We start from the raw sequence: 26,509 nt of genomic DNA on the forward strand, positions 1-26,509 counted from the left end.
TCAAATTTGAATTCTCTTTTGTCATTAATTCTTCCCAAGCGCATGAGTTACACTGCATGGGCATCCCACGACAATGAATTCCATTTATTCATTAGCCTACTTCCCCCACCTCTCTCTAGCCCTCCTCGTTGTCTGCCTACATCCTCAGCTAAATCAATTGTCTCCCCTATCATGAGATTATCCGTGACTATCACACAAAGCAATTTGTATCTGCTTCAAGATTAAGATGTCAGTTAACTCAGGTCTGGGCACTTTTCCCCTTGATAGTCTATTCCGCAGCCACATTTTAACATTACAGTGTTGGAGCTTTAAAAGGGAAAATTTTGAAGGGAAGGACATTCAATTGCCCATTCCCTTGATATTCTTTCCCATCTCCTCTCTATCGCTGTATTCCACACCTTTCAGTCTCCTCTTTCCCCTCCTAGCTCCACTACTAGTAAGAAGAGAAGCTGTTTTCTGCAGGGCCGCCCAGAGGATTCAGGGGGCCTGGGGTCTTCGGCGGCGGGTCCCGGAGCGGAAGGACCCCCCGCCGCCGAATTGCCGCTGAAGACCCGGAGTGGAAGAAGCTCCGGGGGGCCGGGCCCCGCAAGAGTTTTCCGGGGCCTCCGGGGCCCCCGGAGCGAGTGAAGGACCCCACTCCAGGGGTCCCTAAAAACTCTCATGGGGGCCCAGGGCCTGGGGCAAATTGCCCCACTTCCCCCCCACCCCGCCCCGGGTGGCCCTGGTTTTCTGATTCCTAGTAAAGGGCAAGTGGTTTGACCAGTAACAACCTAGAACCTAGCTTGGTGTAAGTGAGCAAAAGGAAACCCTTACTTGGAGTCTCTACCTTAAATTTTACTGCAATCTTAAAAAAAATTATGTTTGGGGGAATGAAAACCTCATAGGCTAGATTCTGATACCATAACTCACATTGAATGGAGTTTAGTTCATGCCTCGGTGTATTTGTATTCCAGCGTTACTGAGATCGGGGTCCCATTGTGCTAGGCACTGCACAAACACAGAGCAATAGCCAGTCCCTGCTTGAAAGAGCTTACGGTCTAAATTGACCAGACAGAGTGTGAGAGGGAAGACACAGAGCTCAAATGACTTGCCCATTCAATGTGACTTGCCGTGACAGAACCCAGTCTTCTGCTTCCATCCATAGACAATGCTGCCTTTCATTGAAGTGAGTGGGACTACCTGCAGAGCAGAGAGCAGTGCACTGGGAACAAGTGTGGCAGAATCTGCCCCTATGCTTGTACAGGGACAAATTTAATTAGCCATCTGTTCGTATTAGACTCTTTTCTCTTTTGCTCTTTTATATCCACGATTGCTTTTACTGGAATACGCCATGTACTGCAGTTCTAACAACTACTCAAAGTGGTTCTATTTTTAGCCATGTAATAATGGATAAATGCATGACTCTTCAGCTAACAAGCCGCTTGTTAGCTTAGATTACTGTCTAATTTGAATTGAATATTACTTTATATATGGAATCAATGATAAATATTAACTAATGTGTAAGGTTTTGGATGTAGCAGAGATAGGCTTATAAAATCAAATCAGGAAGAACTTTTTCCATTTCTTTTCTTGTCTTCTCTTCCCTCTCCTGTCTTTGTGTTTTTACTGTAATGGATTATTCCTGTTTCAATGGAAGCCAGCTATCTTCTGAACAAAACCACAGCTTACAGTTGCTGAAGTACTGCATGTAACGTATTGCTCCTGCTTTGTGTTGTGCCAAGGGGCTAGACAGTGACTTCAGGCACAGCCCTGAGTAAGGGGCGGAGTGTGAGCTGTGTCACCCCAGGAGTAACCCTGGGAGGCGCTGTGACACTCAGAAACCCTTCAGTGTCACCATACCATCCATGTTCTTGGGGGGTAATCATTTTGGGCTAGGTTCACAAATGAACTTAGGCCTTGCAATGCTCCGCATCACCGCATCTAACTGTTAGGCCTAGAAAACTACTGGGATTCACAAAGCCTGAGTTTGGTGCTCCCTTATAACTTTTAACCAGTGGATAGGGTGCTCATCTGGGACGAGGGAGACCCTGGGTTCAAGTGCCCCCCTCTGCCTTAGGCAGGAAGGGATTTGAACAGGTATCTCCCACCTCTCAGGTGAGTGCCCTAGCCACCGGGCTATGGGATATTCTGATGCAGGCTCCCTCAGTCTCTCCTGCTAAAGCTGATGTTGTGAAGGCCAAGACTATAACAGGGTTCCAAAAAGAACTAGATAAGTTCATGGAGAGTAGGTCCATCAATGGCTATTAGCCAGGATGGGCAGGGATGGTGTCCCTAGCCTGTTTGCCAGAAGCTGGGAATGGGTGACAGGGGATGGATCACTTGATGATTTACCTGTTCTGTTCATTCCCTCTGAAGCACTTGGCACTGGCCACTGTCAGTAGACAAGATACTGGGCTAGATGGACCTTTGGTCTGACCCAGTATGGCCTTATGTTCCACTGTGGATAAATAGTCATTGGAGGGGGAGGGGGAGAAGAGAGACAGAGAGAGGGACAGAGCACAAGCATGATAATGACTTTGTGGCTTAGTGGATAGAGCATTCACCAGGATGTGGGAGAGCCAGCATCCAGTTCCCCCACTCAAATGGCTCTTTAATTATTGATCCACAGTGGAACAGCTTCAAGAGGAGGGACTGAGGGAGCCCCAAAGCAGACTGTCCCATAGCTCAGTGATTATGTCACTCGCCTGAGAGGTGGCAACTCCCTTCTCCCTCGCAGGCAGAGGGCAGACTTGAACTCCCCCATTCCAGGTGAGTCCCCTAATCACTGAGCAAAAGCTTACGAGGGAAGTGCTGGTGATCCTCCTCCTTCTGCCCCAGCTGCCTGGCTGTTTTGTGCGAGCTTGTGTCCGGGGCCTTGTCTTCTAGATGGCCTTCAAGTCCGCCTACCACATTGGGCCGTGCAGGTGAGTTGGGTGGAGGAACTCCTACCTTCTACCAATTTGTGCATTGCTCTGGGGCTTAGGAGTCCGGATGCCTAGAGGGAGCAGCTGTGCATGTGCTCAGAGCCAGGAGCATCGGCACCTAGGGAACTTGACTGCAAAAACTTAGGCCCCAAGTGAGTTTAGGCACCTACAGACTTCGGCAGCAGCTGACTGGGGGTTTGGTGAATACTAGTAGTGCCCAGCTCTGGGTGCCTAAAGTGTCAGTTATGTGCCTCTGTCCTTTTGTGACGCTAGCCCAGCAAGTCTGTACCAGGAGTAAATTTCTACTGTCCATACCGGTTCAGCTACCCAACTTATGGAATAACATTTTAAGGAGGAGATGAAACAAAGTGATAAATTAAAAAGATACAAGTCATTCGGAGCAAATGGTAGAATCCTAAGGGCATGTTTACACTGAATCTCAGAACATGCCTCCCAGCCTGGCTCCATAGACTTGTGTTAGTGGAGCTCATGCTACCGCTCTAAGAATAGTTGTGTAGACAGCAGGGCCGGCTCCAGGCACCAGCATCCCAAGCAGGTGCTTGGGGCGGCAATCTGCAAGGGGCGGCAGTCTGTGTATTTTTGCCCCCAAGCAGCCTGCCGAATTGCCGCAGCGGACGGCGGGGGCAGTCCATGTGCTCTTAAGGTGGCGGGCGCGTTTCCGTGGCGGCGGCAATTCAGTGGCAGCTTCTACGTTCAGCTGTCCGCGGTGGCACAGCTTCTGTCTTCTGGCTGAAGACAGAAGCTGCTGCCGAATTGCCGCCGCCACAGAAACGCGCGTGCAGCCCTAACGGCACATGGACTGCACCCACCGTCCGCGGTGGCAATTTGGCACGCTGCTTGGGGAGGCGAAAACAGTAGAGCCGGCCCTGGTAGACAGTACTTGGACATTGCGGCTCAGGCCGGAGCTCAGGCTCTCAAGGATGGAGCTCAGGGTCTTGAATCCCTTCCCCGGGATTCAGAGCCTGAACTTCAGCACAAGCTGGAACAGCTACACAGCTCATTTCAGAGTACTAGTGCAAGTCCATGGACCCGGGCTGGGAGGCTCACTCCCAAACGCAGTATAGACCTGCCCGGAGAGCTGTGAGGGAGCTTAAGAATGAAGTATGAAGTTACAAAAATACTCAATCCCTCATTAAAATCCACTGTTATACTGGAGGATTGGGGGTAGCAAATATTGTACCAATCTTAAAAAAGAGTGGTGGGGTGATCCAGGGAATTATTTACAGGAGGATTCCAAGAAGGATTAAACATTTATATGGCTAATGTGAACATCCACCATTTTGCTTCATAGGATGCTTTTATTTATTTTTGTTGTTTTTAATAGTAGGGATACAAACCTTCCTAGTTCAGGGAATAAGCCAACCACTAACTGACAGGGGTTTGGAAGAAATTTTCCCTTTAGACAAGTCATATAAAGGGAAAGTTTCTTCCTAATTGTCTGCTCCAAATTGTCTTCCACCTTCCCTTGATGTTACTGGCTATTATCAGAGATGAGAGATACTTTACCAGATGGATCACTGGTCCAATCCTGTCTAGCAAATTTCTCTGTTCTAATACATACTTCAAAACAAAGTATTAAATCAGAGGTGCATAGAAGCAGAGAAAAGGGTTAAACTAATAAGCCTTACACAGCTGGGTCTTACCAAAACTTGCAAGGAATGGAAAAGGTTTAGATAAGTTCCACTTATCCCAGGTATTCCTACTTCTGGGCTGGGACAGTCAGACTGTCCTGCTGCAGTTTCTATCTACCTGTCTCCCACAGCGCACCCCTTTTCCCCCACCAGGGAAGCTGCTTCCCATGCATATCTCCCCCCACCTTCCTCTCTTGGCAAGGATTTTTAGCAGGTCAGTGTCCTTTTGATCTTAGACCCACAACCCTAGACAAAATAAACCTGTTAACCTGGCTGGAGCCAGGCAGGTAGGCACATCTAATTCAGAGCAGACCTGCTGTTCTCTTAAGAACCCTAGAAATATTTTCCCTAAGGATATCTCATCTTTAGCCATTGTTTTATTTCCTGTTTCCTCTCCTTAACAGCCACTTTTGATTTAACTCCATATGGTCAGACAGAATAATATCAAGTAGATAAACTGAGGTACATATTATAGTCATATAAAATAATACAGGTATTTCTCTCGCTCTTTACAATGTTATGCTTAGAAATCCTTGTGTAGTGATCAAAGATTGTATCCCTTAGGAGCCAGATTGGGAAGCCCGTATTCACATTTACTCATTAGGTGAGCACTTACTCGTTCAGACAGTGCCCTTGAAACCAGAAGGACTAATTGCCTGAGTAAGTGTTCCCTGATGTGAGCAAGGGCTCTAAGTGCTTGTTTTTATAATGAATAAAATGCTGCATAGCACTTACAAACGCCCCCAGAAGAACCAATGATGCAAATACGAGAATGGACGTTTTTAACAGGCTACAGAATCCAGTCACACTTTTTGCTTATTGTTTAGAAAGTAGGCAGACCAGCGAGCCGATGAAATCGTTGAACTGATGTGAAAAGAGAACAGCTATCAGCTGTATCATTCTCTGACTTAAATTGAACTGGGTTTGCTTTGGAAATGGGCTGATTTTACATTCTTCGGAAAGACTGTATTAAAACTGGGGGGAAATCTATCATGGTGATTGCTTCTTTTCGACTCCTCTAGCATGCATAGCTGTGCCAGCACACATTCTAGCCAATCCTTGTTAAAATAAAAAACATGCTGTCATTCGCAGGCAGGTTTCCATATGAACAGAAACAAAAAACTTGCTAGCATAACCCTCCACCTTGTAAAGAAATCTCTTTCTCTCAACAATTCTGGTAGGCAGTACTTATTTTTCTGCTTTTCATCTATGTCTGAATTTTGGAAATACTAACTTACGTATATTTTATTTCAGGAAACTCTTTGTTTTAGAAGGATAACTGCTCTAAAAAAGTTGTCTGTCCACTTTGAGTCTGACTTGCTATATAGAACCAAGTCAGATACCTTTATGGTGGAATTACAAATGCCGTGGCACTTTAGCTTGTTACCGAAGTGTGTGTTTGCAACTTTGCATGTAATGCTAAGCATACATTTTTGTTTGTAATTTAAAGTTGTTGTGAGATGCTGTATTCTTAGGAACCTTTCAGGAAATGTTGATTTGATTGCGGGTCATGCTTGTCCTGTTTTCCACAGTAAAAAGAAATCCAGCTGTTACTGGAGAAGGGAAGTTGACTCTCTTCCTTTGGGCAAGGAAAGTCTTGGTTAGGAAAGCAAGATGTCACCTGGATGAACTGCTGATATTTAACTCCGATTCTATGCTGAATTATTAACAGTTTCAGGAACTTTTAAAAATAAATTTGTGTAAACTACAGTTATAGATTTGGGTTGTTTTTTTTTAAATCTGGAGACAGATGAAAGCCAGTAACTTAGGGAATTACCAAAATCTTGGTGCTCCGCTAGAATTTAAGACATTTAGGTGACTATTATTGGTACAGTGGGTTATGCAAGTTTGATCTTGGGTAAAATTTTCAAAAGTACATAAGTGACTTAGCAGCCTAAATCCCATTTTCAAAAGTGACAGACCCCTAGAGAAGTCTAAATACCATTGGCTTCCAGTGATACTTAGACTGCCAAGGGCCAGATATTTAGGTGTCTAACTTCAATTGAAATCAATGGGACTTAGGTGCCTAAACACCTGTAAAAATCAGGCTCTTACTAAGTCCGTTTTGAAAATGGGACTTAGACGCCTAAGTCTAGCTGGTTGAAAATGTCATTGAAATATTTTTCCACCGGAAAGTGCCATTTTGTTAAAAAATTAAGATTTTTCCATGAGAACATGTGGATTCAGAAATGGAACATTTTGACATCAGAATGGAACATTTTAATTTTTCATTTTGAAATATTTTTCATTTAGAAATTTATTTTATATTATATTATTGTAATTTATCAAATAAAAAATTGAAATTGGAACAAAACGTTTCAATTGCCTCAAAGCAATTTTTTTTAAAAAAATTTGTTTTATGGGCAATTTTTGAAATTGTTGGTTTTCTGATTCAGAATAAAAACAAGTTTTGAAGAGTCAGAATTTCTCATAGTATGGAAATTCCAAGTTTTGACCAGTTACACTCCTAAATCACTTACATGCTTTTGAAAACTTTACCTCTAGTCATGCTCTTTGTTGGAAGTGAACTATCAAAGATTTCCTAAGGCTGTGCGGTGGGGGGAGCGGGGAGGGAGAGAAAGAAGGAACAGTTTCTTATATATAGTAGAAGTGAGAATATCCTTTTGGAACAAAAAAACTCAAAATGGATAGATACACAAATACACAATTTTGAATGGAGAAAACTTCTCTCTCTCCTCCAAACCAACCTTTGCTGATCGGCATTCTCTGGCCACCTCTGTGGTTCATCTGTTCTTTCTAGTTAGTACAGCTTTCCTGTTTCAGCATTGTCATGAAAGTGAGCAGACAATATCTGATTATTATATGAGCTTTAAAAATAATGTAGAAGAATGAACCAGATGTCTGAGAATTAGAGCACTCAAGAAAAAGACTCTGCTGAGCTAAAGTAATGACAAGAAGTTACTAAATATCTGAGCTTTTTATGGCTTCTGCCCTGCCCCTCCCCAACACCTTCCCCATCCTGCTCACAGTGGGACTGGTGCGGGGAGGCGTAGAAGATAGCTACACTCCCTCTAGTGGCTTTGCACCAGCAGAAATTCCCACTATACAGGGGAATCTCCAGCTAGTGGAAGCATCCTGGAGAACCCAGCCCTGTATCACTATCCTCACTCCTCTATTGTTCTCTAAGGATTGTTTGTAAAAAGGATTTTTAATGAGTATCTAATATAGAAAAACAACACAAAATCTTTTTTCAAGGCAGTTACTTTAATTCCCTGTCTTCAGCTCCAGCTAAAATGTTGATATGGTGGCATATAATTGAGCGCTATCTGTCACTTCTCTAAACACACTCTAAAAGTGTACTCAGCATTCCACTCTGCATAGAGGGATGGTTCGGTTTTCCTGCTTCTGGGCATGGCTTATGACATACAAGATCTATTCATTTCCATGTGCTGTATGTGCCTTGTTCATCCAAGTATGCAGAAAGGCTTAGATGTTTCTTGTGTAGTTTATCTTCCATCCCTAAGTGCACTGAAGTCAATGGGAATACTCACAGGCTTAAAGTTATGTGCGTGCTTAAGTACCTTGCTGAATCAGGGCCTAAACCCTGGCCTTATACATATACTCAGGGTCTATATTTCATCCATGTTCTGGCATAGAACCTTGAACATTTATCTTCTGGTACATTATGATGTAAAGTTGGCAGAATCCCTAGAACCTCTGGCATAAAATGCACTGACTCAGTATGTGCAATTTTTAAAACAATTCTAATTTATTAGTAGTTACAAAAACACACACTACAAAGAGAAAAATTGGCTATAAACCATGAACAACAAACCTGCTTCCCCAGATGGACTTTAAGTCCTTCATTTTCTACAGATCCTATCTCTACCAGGCTTTGCTATTTCTGGTAAGATTAGTCGTTCCACCCTGAATACTGGGTTTCCATCATGCCTGGCTCTTAAAAGGGCCACAAATTTCCTTCCTTGATGGAGTTCATCCAGTCTTTCCCTGTGCCGAATCGCACTATAGAGGCAAATAGAGTAGAACATTTTGTGATTGATAGCTGTGGGGGGAAACCACGCCATGGTTGTGCCTTTCTCAAGGCAAAGGGCCACCACCCCATCAGAGACCAAACTAAAAATATACCTAAAACCTGACCCAGGATGATTCCTTCCTTTTACAAGCAGAGGTAAAAGAATTTTGTCTTTTTTTTAAGGTGCCCTATTGCAGCTCCATCCACAATGACCATCCAAGAAACTCAATTTAGCTTGACTTCAACCCTTTTGTAGATGGGTGGCCCCGACTTGTGTCCCAAAAGGAATTAGATAACTGTGTATTCTCTTTTAACAGAGGAAGAATGATGAAAACCCATCTTTAAGCCTCGGGGTTCTCCTTAAGGTCATTGATATGGTTGATATTGTTACAGAAATATTGCTGTGTGCTCTTCCTTTTGTGGGGTGGGGGTTACATTGGACTGGGGGTTCAGCTCTTCTCCGTGGCACACAGATGAGTTGAGGTAGCACCCATGCATTGGCTCCCCCATGTGAAATCTAATGAAGGGGTTGGCTCTGCAGTTTTCCAACAAGGCAGATGTCAGTCAGCCATATCAAACTGCAACAGATCAGCCAAATAGTTTGTTAAATTTGGCAACTGCCAGAGGTTTATTAAAATTTACTCTGGGAACAACGCCAGCCAAATGATTGGGCTAAATTCCAAGTCAGTCAAAATCCAGATTGTGAAAAGTTAAGATGATAAATAATGGTTCGCAACAGTTTGGGAACAATCTAGTTATTAGACCCTTCGATGAGAGGTTGTTAATCAGAAATAGGCATTTTATAGAGAGGCACCGTCATTGTTCCATTCCCATATTTGCTAAGGGCTACAGCATGAGAGGCATCTCTGAGGCAATCAGCCGCACTTTTTATATGTTGTACACATGTTCCTTGGAGTTGGGGAGAAGATGTGCTCTCACACACTGCAGAGTGGGAATGAATGAAGAAAGTGGCTGAAACTTCCTGAAAATGTTTTTGACAAGTTTGGTGTAATGATGTAATGCCACATGTGTTGACTGTGGGTATTGAACCTGAGACCTTTGGATCTTTAGGCATGAGCCTCCACTTCTTGAACTAAAATAGCCACCGCTGTTAGCCAACACAGGAGCAGACTTATCAACCTCTGTCTGTGGCTTGGCCTGCACCCGAAGGGAACAGGGAACTACATGAAGTGTGCTGTTTTGGGATTCTCTGGTTTTCAGCTGTCCATGGCTTACGAGGTGGGAGAAAGCTGGCCAAGGCTTAGTTTTTCCAGTGTGAGCAGTGTTCCTCCCAGCCTCCTCCATGTAGCAAACACAGCTTGGAAATGGTGCAAATGCCAGGCGATTCCTATGAAATACCCTAGGGAATTGGGAGTTTCCTAGAGAGTGGTGGGAGTTTGACCTCTTCCATCCACAATTCTCTTAAAAGAATGCCTTAAAATGATGCCTGTTGAAAATCTTCCAAAATACAGCTGGCAAGGAGAGGTGTTGAGACTTATGGGGGACATATCGGGGGGCACTGAAGCTCAGTGAGTTTAGCAGAGCGATAGTGTGTCCAGGTGCCTTGACCACAGTTCAACCTGACGATTGTGGATGTGCCCAACTGTCTGTGCTTTGAGCTGTGAAAAACAGCTGAGTCCTTTACAAACGGCAGCATTGTGGTGTGAAGGGTGTAATTTGGAGGGTGTCATTAAGATAAAATAATAGCTCATTTTGTAAAGTAAAGCTCATATTGAATTATTTGGGGTGGAGGGACCACACACAGCATCTAAATGGAGAAACCTTCCGTTTTGGAGGGGTCTGGTTAGGATTTGAATCATCTTCCCCCTAAGCGTTTGTTTTTCTTAGCCTTAATTTTGAATGGCTTGACTTTCACACTTCTTTGCCTTTCAACATTCTAATAATGTTATTTTATCCGGACAGAGTAAATGCTGCAAACAAAAATCTCCCTGAATTGTAAGATCACTGGGGCAGGGTCTGTTCTCTTTGTTAACTACCTGTAGGGTGCCTAGCACACAGAAGGCCTGACCTTTCATTGATGTTCTGTAATAGAAAGAATAACAAAGCTTTTTTTTTCTGGGAATAGTGTTTTTTGCTTTTCTTGTGAAAAATGTTTTTGATATTAAAAACAGCTTGTTTATTGAAGGACGTCCAGAATGATAGCACGTTTGCCCCTTTACTGCCTGTGTCAGAGAATTGCTTCAAGAAACATTTAGGCGGTATCTCATCTGAGCAGAGTATGCTCCTGGCCTCAGAACTATAATCTCCTCTGCAACTCTGTAGCAGACAATGCAGTCAAGATAAAGTTACAGCCCTATCTCACTAATGGGAAACCAATTAAATTAGTAGCACAAGAATATAAAGAGTATTGATGGAAGGAAAAGCAGCGTGTTCTACACTGACTTTTTGTGCCTCTCAGAATTAGAAACCCATTGCAGTATGTTGAATTTAAAACCATTGTCTTTACTTCCAGTTTCCTCCCTGGACAAAACTCCACGATAATACTTCCATGGTCAACGACACACTTGTGGGGATTTTTTTATTGTTTTAAGAACCACATTATATCTTTATTTGGGAGGAAAAGACCCGACCTTAACTGTTACTTATAGGAAGAAAACAAAGTAATTGTCTCTCTGTGGGAGGAGTCAGTTACAGAGCATTTTAACACACAGCCACAAGCAGCGACTTCTCTTTCTCCTTAGGGTTCCGAAGGGCAGTGCATAGTTTGTCTTTGGTGAAGAACTCGGCTCCAAAGGTTAAGAAGTCTCTGTACAGTAAGTTTTTCTCTTTTCTCCAAGGGTCTGGCATGTGCTATTTATACTTCGATTCTGGACAGGTCATTTTCATAACTAGCCTTTTTCTGCATTTCAGTGCTCTGTTGATTCCAAACCAAGTGTGGTAGAGTTTGAAGAGTCCAGGGGATCAGGGCTGCGTGTCACTAAGAGAGAGCAGTATTCTTGGGCATAATTTATTTTAGTAACTTTGTACCCCTTATCTAACCTGTCCTACTGCTTTGTGAATAGAGCAATTATGGCTCCAGGGACAAACCTCTCAGAAAATGAAATATGGGACAGAAAAGAGACTTCTTAATTTTTTTTAAATTATTGCCTGCAGTCAGACCCAAAACCAAAAAAGCTGGAACAATGGAGAAAACACTTTTTAAAGGTATGGGGGTGCTTTCATTTTACATTGTAATGGCAAATGTTCTGTTCTGTGTGTTCATGTCACTCAAACTAACCATATTATCTGTATAGTTTCATGAATGCATATGGGGCTTTTATGGATTGCACACTAGGAGAAAGGGCCGGGTACAGTGAGGGTACAGTAAATTTATCAAAGAGTTGCCTTCTTTCCCCTGCCTTCTGTTCAAATTCCTACCCTTCACCTCTGGACAGACAATTTAGACAAGGAAGACAAGAAAGACAGGACTCCCTTGGAAGAGACTTGGGGGGAAAATCCCTGGCCAGCCAGTTAGAAAAAATCTGTAAAGATTTTTGGAAGGTTTTCTCACCTAGTGAAGGTACGTTTATGTTCTTTGCTCCCAGCGGGTCTGATTCTGGACCCCTTACTCATAGTGGGTAGCACCTCACTCCATAGTAGCCCAACTGGCTCCATTTTTCATATGGGCGCTGTGCATTGAACTGCTGCATTTTGTTAGAATGTTTTAAAAGTTCAAGCAAAATGCCAAGTGCTTCAGGGTACAGTACAGTCCTAGCCCCTGGAGGTTTGGCTGAGTGACATGAGCTGGGAGTTGGGGGCATTATCACTTCCTCGCTGATCTTTTTACTCAGAGATACTGACGTGTGCCGTTCATCAGTCGAGGTCTCTCAAACACCTCGCCCCCCTCCTCCAGATTAATCACAGCTTCTCTCATCCTGACTCCTTTTACCAGGATTTCAGAAGCTTTAGGGGGATAAAGTGAGAGACTGGCAGCAGTCACTTGGGGCAGTGGCGGAGCCGCCAGGGCCCGAGAGCTGTGGTGTGAGCGGCAGTCACTGTAGGAATTACACTGCTGAGCCCGTTAAAATATTTAGCATTCTCTGTGTCCCAGAGGCTGGGAGTCTGCCCTGCCCTGCAGATAGCATTCCATATGTCATTGGATCTTCAGTTTCACTGGCAGCATTTTCCTCTGGGCTGACGACGACTTCGCAGTGAGAAATTAGTATTCTTTATACTGCAGTAGTACCTAAAGAGCCTGATCAAGGCCCCTTGTGCTAGGGGCTGTACGCCGTAATGAGAAGGAGGTCTCTGCCCCAAAGAGCTCACAGTCTAAACTGAGGGGAACCTGCTCACCAGAAGGCACAGCTTGGGGAATTAGAGGCATTTGTACCTCTCATGGAAAAGGAGTTGGAGAGAGGGTGGAGAGGTTGTGGACAGTCCCAGGATATCTGCTGGGAAAGCCATGCACAGTCTCACAGCCCCCAGCCTGTTCCCAGGGATAGCCATCGGCTCTGTGTGGAGCCTCTGACCCTCTTGGGAGCGTCCATTGACTCTGTTCCATGCTCCTGAGACCTAGCTGTCCCCTCCAAGCAGTGAGTCCCACTCAGATTTCCACTGGGAATCCTGCTTTCTGGGGAGGGAAGGAAGCCAAGCTGCCCTCCCATTTCCATCCCTAGAACACCCCTCTGGGTCCACAGAGCCATGCAGAAGGTCCCTGCACTGTTTGGGGACAGCAGGACTGTGGCTGCCCACTCTACCCCGTAGCAGAGGGTTTGGCCTGCAGTTCTCAGTTTTGTTTTTCTTTCTGTGATTCCGTGGTTGGTATTTGGAGCCAAAATTCTGATCTGAAATGCATGGCTCTCTACATCATTTTTAGCCTCCTGAGACAAATCCCTTGTCATTTGAAATGCTTCTAAAATGCCACATGCTGGAAGGAAGCAGCAGGGGGTGTGTGTGTATTACCCAGAATTCCATGGAAACAAAATGTGGCCCAGATTCCGCCGCTGAGCAGTGCCTTGTGCAGGGCCGCCCGGGGGGGGGGCAAGAGGGGCAATTTGCCCCAGGCCCCGAGCCCCACGGGAGCCCCCACCAGAGTTTTTCGGGGCCCCTGGAGCGGGGTCCCTCACTCGCTCCGGGGTGCCCGGCAAACTCTTGTGCGGCCGGGCGCAGGAGCTTCTGCCGCTCCCGGTCTTCGCCGGCGGGGGGTCCTTCCGCTCCGGGGCGGAAGGACCCCCCGCTGGCGAATTACCGCCGAAGACGGAGCGGGACCCGCCGCCGAAGTTCAGCCCGGTCTTTGGCGGTAATTCGGCGGCGGGGGGCCCTTCCATTCCGGGACCCGCCGCCGAAGTGCCCCGAAGACCGCGGCGGGGCCCCCCTCTGCCGAATTACCGCCGAAGACCGGGCTGCCCTTCGGCGGCGGGCCCCACTTCGGCGGTAATTTGGCGGCGGGGAGGCCCTCGCCGCGGGTCGGCCCCCGCCGCGGGTCTTCGGGGCACTTCGGCGGCGGGTCCAGGAACGGAAGGGCCCCCCGCCGCCGAAGACCCCGGGCCCCCGGAATCCTCTGAGCGCCCCTGGCCTTGTGCTATGAACAGACCCATTGATTATAGTGAGGCTATTTGCAATATAAGGCCCTACTCACGTGGGTCAGGGTGGCTGCATCTGGCCCTATGCTGAGAGCAGTGCTGTGTATTGCTCTGTGTATGGCAAGCAAAGTCTATGACAAACACAGGGGACTACCTGATTCCGTGGTAAGACTGTCACAGTGATCCAGGAGTTCACATTTGTTACTGGCTTGGTGATATCTAATCAGAGAGTACACCATCAGTTGGGGGAGTCTGTCCTGTTTCTGGCAGTCTGCCCTGAGGCAGGCAGTCTCAGTGGTGAGCCACTCCAGACAGCGCGATGGTAGTATTAGTCTATCTGAAGCAAGCAGCACTAATGAAATCCCATTGATCCTGGCTAGCGAATGAAAGTGTTGATGCTCTAATTTAATTTCACCCAATATATGCAGGAACATTTCCCCTATTACTCTGTGCTGTTAACTGAGACCTGGAAGATCGGCATTTTGGTACCCTAGATCTTACACCGAAGGCAATGCTGGTAGCCAGTTCTATAGTAAAGTAACTAACGGTTTATTAGCTAAGAGTTATTGAGAGGTTAAAGCAGGTAAAATATATGTATAGGTGACTCACAATCCATAATTCCAAATGGTAGCAGAGATGTAGTAATCTGCCAGTTTCCCAAAAGTCTCTCAGGGCTACCCAGAATAACCCTGTGGATCTCTGTCTTCTCATTCAATTAGAATCCAAACTGTCCCGAGATGAAGCATCTTTCCCTGATTCCATACTTATAGCTTCTTCTCACAGAAAACAAGCTGCCAGGGTCACTACCCATGTGGGCTCTTCCTTTGATGATGAAGAGTGAGGAATGGATTTAGTCTTTGACCTCCAATCCTCACTTGTTTTGAAATGAGCACTTTTCTGTTAAAATTCTTCATTTGCATTCCACAAGGCTTCTTTCTCGCTTGGTGGGTTATTTAGTTACAGGGGTGTACACAATGTAAATGTTTGCTATTATATTATAACGGGATATAGATAAATGAAAATAATGCCAGTAACATCCCATTAGTTTTCTTGAAGTTTAAACACTAAATACACTCTTATACATTTAACAATCACTTTGAGCTATACTAATATACAAGTAAATTGGCCTGGGGCTTTGGCATGAGCTGGTACCCGGTCTGCCGGAATCACAAGTACACCGGACCCTTGCTAGAATGCGCGTCTATATAGCGCAAATGCGCATATAACACGGTCATGGCCATGGGTCCCAAATTTAATTACTTTAATTACAATTTATTTTAACGTGGTCCCTGCGTTAACGTGGTACTGCGCATGGCTCCCAAATCTCGCATTCTAGCGAGAGTCCAGTGTACTTAATACAATTAGATATCGAGCACCACAAAACACACAGGCATTCGTATGTCATTTTATGGAAAACCTGAGATTGCAGTGCACATGTGTGCTGCAGCCCAGGCCCCCAGCTGGTGCAAATTTGCATAGCGCCAATGAAATCAGTGGAGCTCTTCTTATTTACACCTGCTGAGGATCTGGCCCTACAGGTCTAAGGGTATGTCTACACTGCCATCAGAGGTGTGATTGCAGGGGTGAGGAGGACTGGCTACCGTCTGTGTTCCTCCTGTCCATATGTGGGTGTTATCACTGTGTGCACTGGAGACATTGCTGCTCCTGTTAGTGAGAGAGGGTGACACTTCCCTGATTGATTCCTGGGGACCTTGAGGTCTGCACTCGGGGTCACCTGACTGTTTCCCCAGCTAGAGACTCTCCATGTTCTGTAATCTGCTACACGTCTTGTCCTCCTAGAGATCCCCCCACAGTTCCTGCTCTAAACTTGAGGGCTGCTGCCCAGAAAATGGTACCCTGTCACAGAGACAAGTGGGCAGGGCTGGCTCCAGGCACCAGCATTCCAAGCAGGTGCTTGGGGCGGCAATCTGCAAGAGGCGGCAGTGCATGCGTTTTTGGCCCCAAGCAGCGCGCCGAATTGCCACCGCAGACGGCGGGGGCAGTCTGTGCGCCGTTAGGGCGGCACGCGCGTTTCTGCGGTGGCGGTAATTCGGCGGCAGCTTCTATGTTCAGCTGTCCACGGCGGCGTCTCTTCTGGCTGAAGACAGAAGCTGCTGCCGAATTGCTGCCGCGGACGGCGGGGGCGGTCCATGTCCTGTTAGGGCGGCACGTGCGTTTCCACAGCAGCGGCAATTTGGCGGCAGCTTCTATGTTTAACTGTCCGTGGCGGCGCAGCATCTGTCTTCTGGCTGAAGACAGACACTGCCGCCGAATTGCCGCCGCCACGGAAACGCACGTGCCGCCCTAACGGCACACGGACTGCCCCCCCTCCAAGTCCACGGCGGCAATTTGACGCGCTGCTTGGGGCGGCGAAAACAGTAGAGCTGGCCCTGCAAGTGGGTGGACGCTCATTTCATTTCCTCCTGCCAGCTGTGCAAGCAAGGCAGCAGAAATAGCGCTTGTAGCCTGCAGCCCTTGACTGATCTAATAGGGCTGCTCAAAAAGTTGGGCTAATCAAGGAAGCTGATACAGTTAAATGAGCAGATGTGACACGTTGTGGGCAATAGGGGACAGTTGTGTCCTGTCTGTCTTCCCCACCCACCCACCCTCCCATACAACACAGGTCAGCGTGATACCATGATGGAGTTCCCGCAGCATCCATTTCTCTCTTGCTATTGGAATGCTGGTTCAGTGAACAAATCAGTCAGACGATAGAGTATCCTTGAAGTGCATTTAAAGATAGATGTCTGACAAATGAGATTAAAAAATCCAAAAGAAGGAGACCAGGGAGGAGGGGACCCCCTAGACAAAGAGCTGTATGTTTGAGCAAGCATAGCCATAGATAGGTATTGGAGGGTCAACCAAAGCCCTAGCCTGATGCCTCTTTGAGAACTAAAACGGTGTGTTTATCTAAGACATGGAGATGTAATTTCGGTTTATGCTCTGTTAGCACAACTAATCCTTTCACTGAAGTTCAGCGTATGCCAATGCAGTCAATGGACCGATTGTGCGAAGTGAAGCATACGTACACAGCGGTTTTTTATGTACTACATCCAACCATTTCCTGCCCTTGCCTCACTGCCCACTCTCTTCTTTCAGTCCTTTGGCCACATACGTTCGAGAGTTAAAAATGCCCAAATTAATTCCTGCGCTTTGAATAGCTCCCTTGCATTTCAGGAGACCTGCTTTCATAGCGCATCTGTAGGAAGCAGCTGCGCTACAGCCTTTCGCAGAACAAAAGGCAAATTGAAGAGGTAGGCAGTTGACAATTATGAAAGGAATGAAAAGGTGTTACCATGTTGACAGCACCTAGTACACTACGTGCATTTTCAGTGTGAGTGACGGGAAGTCAATTACAGAAGAGATGATTATGACCAAGGAAGGATTAGCTGGAGCTGGGTGAGCGGCTCTTGAGAAAAGATCATTGAGAAAAGGCAAGGAGAGTTTGATCCGCAAGCTCCTCTCCGCTCTCTTCCTGCTGCTCTGAATATTTTCATTTATTGCAACAATTCTCCATTGAAATCACTGGCATTTTGTGGGAAATCTTATAAATATTTTATCAGCGGTTCAGTGTCACTGAAAAAGTAGAGCTGTATTTTTCCAGCCTTCCCCGCAAACAAACCCACACGCCTAAGTGACACCGCACAGCTGTTAAATACTGATTAAAAACTAAAGGGCCAGTCATTTCAGTGGAGAATTGCTGTAGCACAAGGCACCAGGGACAAGAGAGAGATGGGAAGCCAAGGTTCATACTACAGGTAGCTTTTGTGTATTTTCTTTGTGGCTGTGCTTGCAAGACAATTTCACAACCTTCCTGTAATTGATCGCGCCGGGGCTCGACCCTCCTGAGGACAGGAGGGGACCCACACCGACTCACTCCACGTCTTCTGTGGAACCGGCTGAACAATAGTCAACAGGGTTAGGAAGCTCAGACCCTCTGGTGCAGGGCTGAGCGGCAATGCAGTACACTAAGCTCAGGCCCTTTGGTGCAGGGGCTGAGCAGCAAACAAACAGTTTAAAGAGCCCAGGCCCTTGGTTGCAGGGGCTGAGCAGCAACCAAAGTCCGGAAGCTCAGGCCCTTGGTTGCAGGGGCTGAGCAGCAACCAAAGTCCGGAAGCTCAGGCCCTTGGTTGCAGGGGCTGAGCAGCAACCAAAGTCCGGAAGCTCAGGCCCTTGGTTGCAGGGGCTGAGCAGCAACCAAAGTCCGGAAGCTCAGGCCCTTGGTTGCAGGGGCTGAGCAGTAGACAGTACAGAGAGCTCAGGCCCTTTGTGACAGGGGCTGAGCAGTAAATAGTACAGGAGGCTCAGGCCCTTGGTTGCAGAGGCTGAGTAGCAAACCATACAGAAAGCTCAGGTCTCTAGACCGGAGCGGTGGGTTGAGGGGGAAGACTGCCACCCACGAGTGGGGTGGCAGGGGGGACACAGGCCCACCCACTCCACTGTGTCCCAGCCCGGGGCCCTAGCAGCAGCTATCACCGCTGCTGGTCAGTGGGGTCCTGACCGCAACACACTGACATCGGGACCTCTGCGTCTGTAGCCTGACAGGGGTCGGCTACCCCCGGGCTACTTCCATTTTCCCCCTCCGGGCTTACCTCATCCGGGGCACCAGCTCCAGGTCAGTCAACCTGCATAGGCTCCTCGGGACCAGGGCTTGGTGGCAGGTCTGGCAGCTCCTCGGGGAAGTCCGGCCAGGCCTGCTCAGGCAGCTCCTCTTCGTAGGTGGTGCGGGGGAGTTCCAGCGGCTGCCCCCAGTACCGTCACGGGGAAGCTCCGGCGGCTCCTCGTCGTAGTGGGCGTGGGGAAGCTCCGGCCAGTCAGGACAGCTGTCTTGGGTCCTGGAGGGTTCCCAGTCAGGAGCTCCCGCCGGCACGTCTGCTCCCGGCGGTGGCTGGGCTCTGACTGAGCTCTGGCGGCCGGCTTTTCTACTTCCTGTCCCGCCCCTTGACTTCCGGGGGACGGGGACTGGTGGTGGTGGCTCCGCCCACTTGGGTGTTTGTAAGGGAGCTCCCTCCTCAGGGCAAGAGGGGAGCCACACCGACTCACTACACTTCCCATCTGCTTTCTATCCAGGAATGTTCATGTGGGAGATGGCTTGAGCAAACAATCCATAAACTCAGCCTGCTGAAAGTCATCTTGAACCAATAGCTTCTTCCTCCATGATTTAAGAGAAGAATGTGTGTACCTAGCTCTTTAAGGTGACCCCCTCGGGTCAGATTGGCAGGAACCTTTGGGGGTTTTTTTTTTCCTCCTTCCTCTGTGGCACGGGGTATAGATCCCCTGCTGGCATCTTCTGGGCATATCTCACCTAATCTACTCAACCTTGGGCCTTGGTGGCACCTTGGGCCCGCCTGTTCTCTGTCTGCGGCACACAGTTTAGTTTCCTGAGGACTGAAATGTTTTGGTCTAACTAAATTCTTTGGGTTCAATATAGAGATATGAGGATGAAATTTAATGGCCTATAGGCTGTGATATGCAGGAGGTTAGACTAGGAACCTCCTGACTAGATGATCTGATGGTCCCTTTTGGTCTTAAACTTTATGAGCTATGAAACTCACATCCACAGCTTTTTACTCATTGTCCCTTAAAGTCTGCTCCTACCTCCCTGTCTCCACCTCCATTATATGTACTGGCCTGATCCAAAGCCCATTGAAGTCCATAGAAAGAACCCCATTGTTTACAATTGGCTTTGGGTCAAGACCCAGCAGTGGCCCCAGAAGTTGTATTATTCTCATGAGTAAAATATGTTTCTCGGGACCTGTCCTTGTGGGGATATTTGTAGCTAAACTGATGCAGCTGCAAGTAACTGAAGACCGTACCACAAGGCAGACATACAAGGGGGTAGAGTTAAGGCTAACTTTGATTTCATGACTTCTGAGAGCTTAGCAATGCAAATGTAGAGTGGAATTTTCAATAGCTCTCAGCTCTGCTCCCAGTGAAGTCAATGGTAAAATACTTCAGTAGCAGCAGAGTTAGGCCAGCACTGAATGAGTTGGAAAGTCCCATCCATAATCTTTTCTTCACATAATTTTTTGTATAGCATTTCCTAGGATTATTTTTTTAAAAGAACAAAATAATCAAAAGATACCTCCATTATTTACTTAGACAATTTTATTTAGACACTACAGAATGCCATAAGAGAAACTGGGGCTTCAAGCCTTGCTGTTGAAAATGCTACGTACCCTGCACATAAAATCTGGCCAGACATATCACAGTGGGATTGGCTAAGTGCTAAGCTCCTTTGAAAATCTTAATTAGGAACCTGTGTGGGAGCAGAGCTTGCTTGGAAATCTGGTGCTGATTGTGGGTGCTGGGGACTTGAAAATGTGAATTTGTGCTCTTTTGAAAATCTGGTTATGAGATGGCAGCTGCAGGCTTCCTGAAGTGTTTGTAGGATTTAGTAGACTTTTAGGCCCAGACCTTTTGTCCATAGTCAGTGGTCTTGTCTCCATGGAACAGCAAGGTGCACTGCTGAAGAGCACCAATGTGTTGGAATCATAGAAGATTAGGATTGGGAGGGACCTCAGGAGGTCATCTAGTCCAACCCCCTGCTCAAAGCAGGACCAATCCCCAACTATTTCTTTGCCCCAGATCCCTGAATGGCCCCCTCAAGGATTGAACTCACAATGCTGGGTTTAGCAGGCCCACTGAGCTATCCCTCCCCCCCAGTGTAGACCCTGCTAGCAGGCAGTAAGAGTTCCCTAGTGTGCTTTAACTGGGACTACTCTGTGTGTCCAAAGCAGGGATAGGCAACCTATGGCATGCGTGGTGAAGGCGGCACTCAAGCTGATTTTCAGTGGCACTCACACTGCCCTGGTCCTGGCCACCAGTCCGGGGGGCTCTGCATTTTAATTTAATTTTAAATGAAGCGTCTTAAACATTTAAAAAACCTTATTTACTTTACATACAACAATAGTTTAGTTATATATTATAGACTTATAGAAAGAGACCATCTAAAAATGTTAAAATGTATTACTGGCACGCGACACCTTAAATTAGAGTGAATAAATGAAGGCTCGGCACAGCACTGCTGAAAGGCTGCTGTCCCTTGGTCTAAAGTTTCATTGAGGTTAATGCGAGAAGGGGCCTCGAGCTCATTAGCTCATCTACTCTGACTTGCACATCCCGGGCCGTTGCATTTCACCCCGCTAACCCTGTGTTGAGCCCAATGACTTTGGTTGAAATAAAGCAATTTAGTCTTCAGGAGACAGAGAACAGGAGAGACCAAGGTGCAGCCAATGCCCGAGGCCCCCGGATGGCAGGGAACTCATGAGGTGAGGCCTGCTCAGATAATCCTAGAAGGCGATCCATGCCTAGGGTGACCAGACAGCAAATGTGAAAAATTGGGACAGGGGGTGGGGGGTAATAGGAGCCTATATAAGAAAAAGACCCCAAAATTGGGATTGTTCCTATAAAGTCAGGACATCTGGTCACCCTATCCATGCCCCATGCTGCAGAGAAGGTGGGGGGGGATCCCAAGATACCACACGTGTGTGCGATTTCCAAGGCCAGCGCCTTAGTGCCTCACAGATTTAGCATTGTCCACAGCTGCCGAGTACTTCACAGCATTCTGCACTGCTTAGGCAGCTGCACAAGGCACAGCAGTTAATGCTACTGCACATGTGCACGCTTACAGCCCTCGTCCCTTCTCGACCACTGCCCAGACTATGTAGCATATGGATCCATAACTGGCCTTTGTTGCTTGTCTTTCAGGTCACCCTTTGCCGACTACTGCAAGCTGATAAGATAACAATGGGAGTGACTGTGGGGAGTGGCGGGTGTCGGCTCACAGCTTCTCCTTTGCAGCTGGGCTCTTAGCACTGCCGAGTACATGTGAGGCTGCACCTGATACCCGAGCGGAGCATGCACTTTAGAAGGAAGCTGCCAAACCCACTCATGCACATACATGCATCTGTTTAGGGACTCTATTTGGACACACACAGCAATGTAGGTGCTGACGTACCCACGCCTGCTCCCGGAGAGATGATGGTTCGACGAGGGCTGAGTGCCTGGCTCCCTCGGATGGTCGTTCTGCTTGTGGTGCTCTGCTCTGCCGTGTCCGTCCTCTACATGCTGGCCTGTACGCCGAAGGGTATTGATGAGCAGCTTGCATTCCCCAGGGCCAACAGCCCAACGGGAAAGGAGGGGTACCAGGCCATTCTGCAGGAGCGGGAGGAGCAGCACCGCAATTACATCAACAGCCTCAAGAAGCAAATCGCGCAGCTGAAGGACGAGCTGCAGGAGCGGAGCGAGCAGCTGAAGAGCCTGCAGGACCACTACACTGACTCGCTGGGTCCGGGGCTGGAGCACAGCAACCCAGAGAAGACCCCTGCCGACCTGCTGGAGTTCCTGCGCTCCCAAATCGACAGAGCTGAGGTGCACGCCGGCGCCAAGTTGCCCACGGAGTACGCGGCTGTGCCCTTCGAGAGCTTCACCCTGCAGAAAGTATATCAGCTGGAGACGGGGCTGACACGCCACCCCGAGGAGAAACCCGTGAGGAAGGACAAGCGGGACGAGCTGGCGGAGGCTATTGAGTTGGCCCTGGAGACTTTAAACAGCCCAGACAGTGACAGCAACGCAAATCATCACATGTACTCGGCCTCGGACTTCATAGAAGGTTTGTACCTGTGGGAACAGGGCTCCTTGTTAATGAGGGAGTTTGGTGCTGGTGAAGGTCTCTGGTGTTGCCATCTGGGTGTCTGTCCATCCTCTGTCTATCCACAGAACACACCTAGTTCAGGCAGCTTCAGCCACAGCTTCCCAGTGCTATCCCCAGCCCAAGTGCCTCAGCCCTGACCTGAAGGGCTACCTCTAGAGATCAGGGGTAATGTAAAGGGCGTTTCTACTCTGAAAGGTGACTTCATAAAAATTGCACCTTCCCCCCCGTCACAGATCTGCTGTCTGTGTGTATTCCCAGGCTTTTACTCCTGCTAGCACCTCAGAGCCAGTGCGGCAAGGGGGAGTGAGCTGGACTCGCTCCTGGCTTGTACATAATCAATAACAGAATTGATAGCTACATTTCAGAGTTTAAGGCCAGGAGGGACCACCAGATCATCCAGCTTGGCCTCCTGTACATCATAGGCTGCCACCGCCACCGCCACCCAACACCTGCATAGCAAACCCAACAACTGAAAATCAGACCAAAGCATTACAGCCCCCAGGAGACTAAACTATTGTGTGGCACAGGCAGAGAATAGGAGGGACCAAGGTGCACCAATGCCTTAGCTTAGCCCTGAGATCCCAGGTTGAGTTTGCAGGGCTGGCAGTTAGAAACCAGCTTTTTACTCATCAATTTGAGATGGTGACTGTGATGGTTTCCCCCCAGGGTGCCACCTGGAACTAGGGTACCACTGAGCCCCCCTGACCCACCAGCCTGGGCTCCCTTTATACTGTATTGTTGTGACCAGCCTGCACTTTCACCAGCACACACATAGGTAGGGGCACACCCAGCTGCAGTTACATGCAGGTGCTGTGATCAGCCCTTCATGGGAAGGCTCCAGCTAGGGAACTTCCCAGCTACCCAGGCATGCGTCCCCTCTGGAGTATAAACCCAAAACTATACCGTGTTGCGCTGCACAGGGAACTGTACAGTGTAAGCTCATGAAATTCCCCCCCTCCCTCAATGTGGAGAAGAAAATACAACAGCTTTCTGCCCCGAATTATGACTCCCACACACTGGTTTTAGACAAAGCAAAAACAAGTTTATGCACTGCAAAAGATAGATTTTAAGTGACTATAAGGGATAGCAAACCTAGCAAATAAACAAACATGCAAACTAAGCTTAACATACTACAGAGATTGGATTTGAATAACAAATTCTCACCCTAAGTGATGACACCAGCAGGCTGCAGATTCTGAAGGGACCAGCTGCACTTGCTTACAGCTTGGAATCCCCAGGTGTTCCATTCACAGGCTAAAAATCCCTTTAACCTGGTTCCAGCACTTCCCCCAGTTCAGTCCTTGTTCCTCGGGTGTTTCCAGGAGTTTTCTTGGGTGGAGGCATCTGTGAAGAACCAGGATGATGTCACTCCCTGCCTTATGTAGCTTTTGCATATGGCGGGAACCCTTTGTTTCAAAGTTTGGTTCCCACGCCAGTCAGTGGAAAAATACCGATATCCCAAGATGGAGTCCAGCACCAGGTGACCTGGTCACATGTCCCTGTAGTGTCACAGCATCCATGACTCAAAGGCTGTCTGCAGCCTCCTCAGGAAGGCCCCCAGGTAGGAGATAAGCTTCTCCTAAGGCCTGTTGTTTTCCTACTAGCGCTTCCCCACCCAGCTATTCAAAACAAAAGCATCTTGTCTAGTGGGTGTTCCCCAGATGTAAACACTTTTGTAATACAGATACATAGTCAATATTCTTAACTTTGGATAAAAAAACAAGATACATGCATACAAATAGGATAATCATATTCAGCAAATTGCAACCTTTCCAATGACATCTCTCATGTCACATTTTATCTTGCATAAAATACATCATAACAATGTCTTAATCATATCCTAATAATATCACTGTGAAGAACAGGGGGTGCAGTGTCACAGTGCGTATTGAAAGCGAATGGTGCCATGGTTAGCCGAATTTCATGGTGCATTTGTCTGAATGTCTCCGCCCATTCGGTCTTGGGCCTCTTTGCTGACTTTGCCAACAAGGGTGCCTGTTCTGGTGGCAGAAGTTTTGTGATGAGCACGCTTGTTGTTTGTATTGTGGAAGTGGCCAGGAGCTCAATCAGGATCAAAGACACATTGTTGCTGCTTAGCTGCTGCAGAAAGAGCTAGCTAAATATGCCCCCTGCCCTGACACAGTTCCATTCAGCTAGAGGAATGTGACATATGGACGCTGATTATGATCAAGTACAAAAAATGATATTGACTTTGAGATGTTCAAAGGAGTCTAAGGGAGTTAGGCACCCATCTCCCATGGAGCTAGGCCCCTAATGCCTCTGGTCTCCTTTGAAAATCCCAGCCTTTATTTACCATGCAAATGAAGATAAGTAATAAAACCCATCTGTTTTCCCCAGCTGCCTCTCAAGCTCTTCTTGGTGTAGGGGTCAGAGGAGAGGGGAGCAGCCATATAGATGAGTCTGGGCAGGGTGTTCCACGGGTGGGGGACAGTGCGCAGGAAGGAACAGAGAAGCAGCCAAGTCAGTGGTTGAGTGTCATGTCGATTATGGAGTTATAGGGTGACCTGAAAATGAACAAGGGCCAGCTGAGTAGTAAGGGGCAGAGCGGTGAATGTCAGACTTGCCATACTAAGTGAGACCAGTATCCTGTCTCCAATAGGGGCCCGTACCAGAGCTTCAGAGGGAGTGTACAGAACAGGACAGTTGGAGTGATCCACCTCTGTCTTCCCCTCTAGGCTTTGGGCAGGCAGAGGTTTAGGGTCACCCCAAGCATGGGGTTGTGTCCCTGACCATCTTGGCTAATAGCCGTTGATGGGCCCATCCTCCATGAATTTATCTAGTTCTTTTTTTGAACCCAGTTATACTTTTGGCCTTCACAACATCCCCTGGCAACAAGTTCAACAGGTTAATTGTACATTGTGTGGAAAAGTACTTCCACTCGTTTGTATTAAACCTACTGCCTTTTAATTTCGTTGGGTGAGCCTTGGCTTTTGTATTGTAGGAAAGGGTAAACAACACTACTCTGCTCATTTTTCCACCCATTCACGGTTTTATAGAAGGGCCCTGAAGTCAATCATAGAATCATAGAATCTCAGGGTTGGAAGGGACCTCAGGAGGTCATCTAGTCCAACCCCCTGCTCATAGCAGGACCAAACCCAACTAAATCATCCCAGCCAGGGCTTTGTCAAGCCTGACCTTAAAAACCTCTAAGGAAGGAGATTCCACCACCTCCCTAGGTAACCCATTCCAGTTCTTCACCACCCTACTAGTGAAAAAGTTTTTCCTAATATCCAACCTAAACCTCCCCCTCTGCAACTTGAGACCATTACTCCTTGTTCTGTCATCTTCTACCACTGAGAACAGTCTAGATCCATCCTCTTTGGAACCCCCTTTCAGGTAGTTGAAAGCAGCTATCAAATCCCCCTCATTCTTCTCTTCTGCAGGCTAAACAATCCCAGTTCCCTCAGCCTCTCCTCATAAGTCATGTGCTCCAGCCCCCTAATCATTTTTGTTGCCCTCCGCTGGACTCCCTCCAATTTATCCACATCCTTCTTGTAGTGTGGGGCCAAAAACTGGACACAGTACTCCAAATGAGGCCTCACCAGTGCTGAGTAGAGGGGATGATCACATCCCTTGATCTGCTGGAAATGCCCCTACTTATACAACCCAAAATGCCATTAGCCTTCTTGGCAACAAGGGCACACTGTTGACTCATATTCAGCTTTTCGTCCACCGTAACCCCTAGGTCCTTTTCTGCAGAACTGCTACCCAGCCATTCGGTCCCTAGTCTGTAGCAGTGCATGGGATTCTTCCGTCCTAAG

At 47.4% G+C, this 26,509-nt stretch overlaps 1 protein-coding gene across 4 annotated transcripts in view; it reads left to right on the forward strand.

The window, feature by feature from the left end:
* The window catches only part of LOC123371994 (chondroitin sulfate N-acetylgalactosaminyltransferase 1-like), a 101,540-nt gene that overhangs the window by 38,242 nt on the left and 36,789 nt on the right, over window positions 1-26,509 (forward strand). For 3 of the 4 annotated variants that reach the window (XM_045019908.1, XM_045019909.1, XM_045019910.1), the window contains 2 exons: window positions 11,252-11,323; window positions 21,782-22,685. In XM_045019908.1, the coding sequence (XP_044875843.1) occupies window positions 22,052-22,685 (634 nt within the window). In that variant the 5' untranslated portion in view covers window positions 11,252-11,323; window positions 21,782-22,051. Of the gene's footprint in view, window positions 1-5,670; window positions 5,733-11,251; window positions 11,324-21,781; window positions 22,686-26,509 lie in introns of those variants that run through there. The other variant, XM_045019911.1, reaches the window with a different exon arrangement.

Source organism: Mauremys mutica, chromosome 5 (assembly GCF_020497125.1).
Source record: "Mauremys mutica isolate MM-2020 ecotype Southern chromosome 5, ASM2049712v1, whole genome shotgun sequence".
Lineage (NCBI taxonomy): Eukaryota > Metazoa > Chordata > Testudines > Geoemydidae > Mauremys > Mauremys mutica.